The 3,012-nt window shown below is 45.1% G+C and overlaps 1 protein-coding gene across 1 annotated transcript in view; it reads right to left on the bottom strand.

Annotated features, from left to right (window-relative positions):
- LOC101853809 overlaps window positions 1–3,012 on the bottom strand; it is a gene marked incomplete in the record, with an annotated part of 141,352 nt that overhangs the window by 26,659 nt on the left and 111,681 nt on the right. Inside the window, 1 exon segment of the mRNA XM_035971777.1 lies at window positions 113–269. Within this exon segment, the coding sequence (XP_035827670.1) occupies window positions 113–269 (157 nt within the window).

Here is a 3,012-nt window from a genome sequence, read left to right as displayed (position 1 = left end):
GATACATCTCTAGCTCCACTTTCTTCCCCCCCCCCCTCTCTCTCTCTCTCTCTCTCTCTCTCTCTCTCTCTCTCTCTCCCCTCTCTCTCATCCAAACAACACCCACACCCACCTGGGCAGAGTGCCCCCTGCGCGGCGTGCCAAAGTGCCCGGGTTCGAACACCAGAGGCGAGGGCCCGGTCTGCGTGCGTCCATCGTGGCCACTGTCTACGGAGTCACATTCCTGGCGCTCGGCGTCCGTCAGGCTGGCCAGGCTGTGGCTGGAACTCCTGGAGGTCAAGGAAAGGACACATTAGAAGGGTCAAGGACACATTGGGTGGGTCAAGAACACACTGGGTCGGTCAAGGACACATTGGATGGGTCAAGGACACAACACATTTCTATTTCTACTCTCTCTCTCTCTCTCACTCCCTCTCTCTCTATCCCCCTCTCTCTCTCTCTCTCTCTCATTGATAACAGACACATTGGGTAGGTCAAAGATACATTGTGTAGGTCAAGGACACATTGGGTGGGTCAAGGACACATTGGGTAGGTCAAAGACACATTGGATGGGTCACAGACACATTGTGTAGGTCAAGGACACATTGGAAGGGTCAAGGACACATTGGATGGGTCAAGGACACACGCATTAGTTTTAGTTTTAATAAGGTTTTGCGGCGCTCGCAACTGCTTTTTAGCTTGTTTTAGAAAGCGTTGTACGGCACTTGCAACACAATAAGGTCATATAAGTGCCGAATATTAGATTTTTTGATTTTTTTAGTAAAGGTTTCACGGCGCTCGCAACTGCATAAGGTCATATGAGCGCCAGAAGATTAGAAGTGTTACAAGAGAGTAACAAACACAAAAAAGAAGGAGGGGACATAAAGACGACAGATAAATGTTTGATAGGAAAGAAGAAGCAAACCACACCAGAGCAACCGCCAACCACCCACCTCGCTACTGCATAAGGTCATATGAGCGCCAAGGGGTGGATGTCAACAGAGAAGTCCAAACGGGGAACCAGGCTTACTCTGCCCACCTCTCTAGCCTCAGCAGCACAAAGTCTGCTTCGACAATAAAGGCACCCCGGAAATAACAGTTCACAAGAGAGTGACAAACATGCAACAGAAGTAGAAGACAAATGACCATAGTACGGATGAGAAAAGAAAACGCAGCAGTTCCCCCGATGTTATTTCAACACAGTATGAGCATGCCATTGATATATCAGCCCATTTACAATTCTACTGTGCATAAAACATGACAATACCCCCCCCCCTTTTTGGGAATGGCCTAAAGACAACTTCAAAGGACACATCGAATAGACAAATGACAAATTGTAATAGACCAAGGACCAAGATCGAGTTTCGTCAGCCAGCTGTTCAGATGTACTGAACCCAGAGCTTTGATTTATTTGAAATAATATTAATAATAATAAATTACCCGAGTTAAAACACTAACTGACAAGATCTTACAAATAAAATCTGTTACTACGAGTGGCTCCCTCCGATTACCGGACATGATAAAACATGACGCCTTTTCATTTGAATAAACACGGCAGAGGTCGTCATTTAGGACAGGGGAAAACCCCCAAAGACAGATAGCCGGGGAAAAAACCCAGGATCGATAAAAAAACAAGACAAAAGCAGAAAGGATGGCCAATCGGTGCCCCCCCCCCCAAAAAAAAAAACCCCAACAACAACAACAAAAAAAACAAAAAAAGCAAAAACAATAAAACAACAAAAAACAACACCAAAAACATCAACAATAAAAACCCTAAACAAACAAAACTACAAAACAAAAACAACCCAGAACACCAAGATAGACAGGAACAAGAGAGAAGCAGCAGAAAGGAAAGACCCGTCGGTGGTTCCCCCCAACCACCAATCACCAACCATCCATCTTCCACTACCAAGTAGCAAGCAGCAAGCAGCAAGCAGCACTTGACTTATGGGGCAAGCCCAAGGACTCTTGGGTTACAAGCGGCAACACTGTAGTGCTGGGCGGATAGGTTCCCGGATATTGAAAGCTAGGAATCGTAGGAATCGACTCCGAACCCAATTACTTACTTTCTCATGATGTGCTTTCTTCCGGTGGGGTTACCTGGTTGGCTCCAAACATCTTCAGGATCTAGGATAACCTTGATTTCGGAACACTACGAAGCATCAGCTTTTATTTTTCACAAATACATTCTAATTTTAAAAAAAGAAGACTTTAACGATTGAAGTAACAGGTAACCGTTGGTTTACGTAAAAAGGAGTCGGAACTTTTCTTTCGCAGCATTGATCGTGGGAATCGGTTCCGGAATCGATTCTTCCCCCAGCTCTAGACAACAGCAACCTGAACAACAGTAACACGACATGTTACAGCGGTCCGTGTTTTGTTCCTTTCTGTTTTCGTTTTTTGTTTTGTTTTGTTTTTCGGTCGGTTACTTCTTTTACAGGGGTCAATGGCGGAAAGAACGTTTTTAGTACACCTGCTGCATAGAACGTGCATATCAAAGCCCACCGCTTAATTGGTCGCTTTTAATTAAAAGCACATGGGGGCTATCTGGAAAAATGCTGTTTTGAGAAAATCGAAGGTAAAGCTTTTGCCTTTTGTTTAGTTTCTTTAAAAGACAAGGAAAGTTTTTTCTATAACCAAACATATATACAACAATGAAACAAAACTTCTCCTATAGGTAGGGCAGAGCCCACTTTAGGTGTAGGTCAAGATTTCTGAAAACCCCCGAAATCTGGGTTAGCCTACTTGTCCTCAAAAAGCGACCAATTATAAAAGGGCCCCCGTTTTTTCCACAAGCAGAGAAGAAAATAGACCCCTTTCTAACACCCTCCCCTCCCTCTCAGAGGAGGGAAGTGAAAAGGAGAGTGAGTAAAGACAAAGTGAGAGCGGGAGGGCGTGATTGAGAGGAGGGGGTTGAGAGAGAGAAAGAGAGAGGGAAAGAGAGAGAGAAACGGGAGGGGGTTGAGGAGAGAGAAGAAGAGGGAGAGAGAGAGAGAGAGAGAGAGAGAGAGAGAGAGAGAGAGAGAGAGAGAG

Source organism: Aplysia californica, unplaced genomic scaffold (genome assembly GCF_000002075.1).
Source record: "Aplysia californica isolate F4 #8 unplaced genomic scaffold, AplCal3.0 scaffold00502, whole genome shotgun sequence".
NCBI classification, from domain to species: domain Eukaryota; kingdom Metazoa; phylum Mollusca; class Gastropoda; order Aplysiida; family Aplysiidae; genus Aplysia; species Aplysia californica.
Note: the sequence above shows the minus strand (reverse complement) of the source record. Positions and strands in the feature narration are given on the sequence as shown.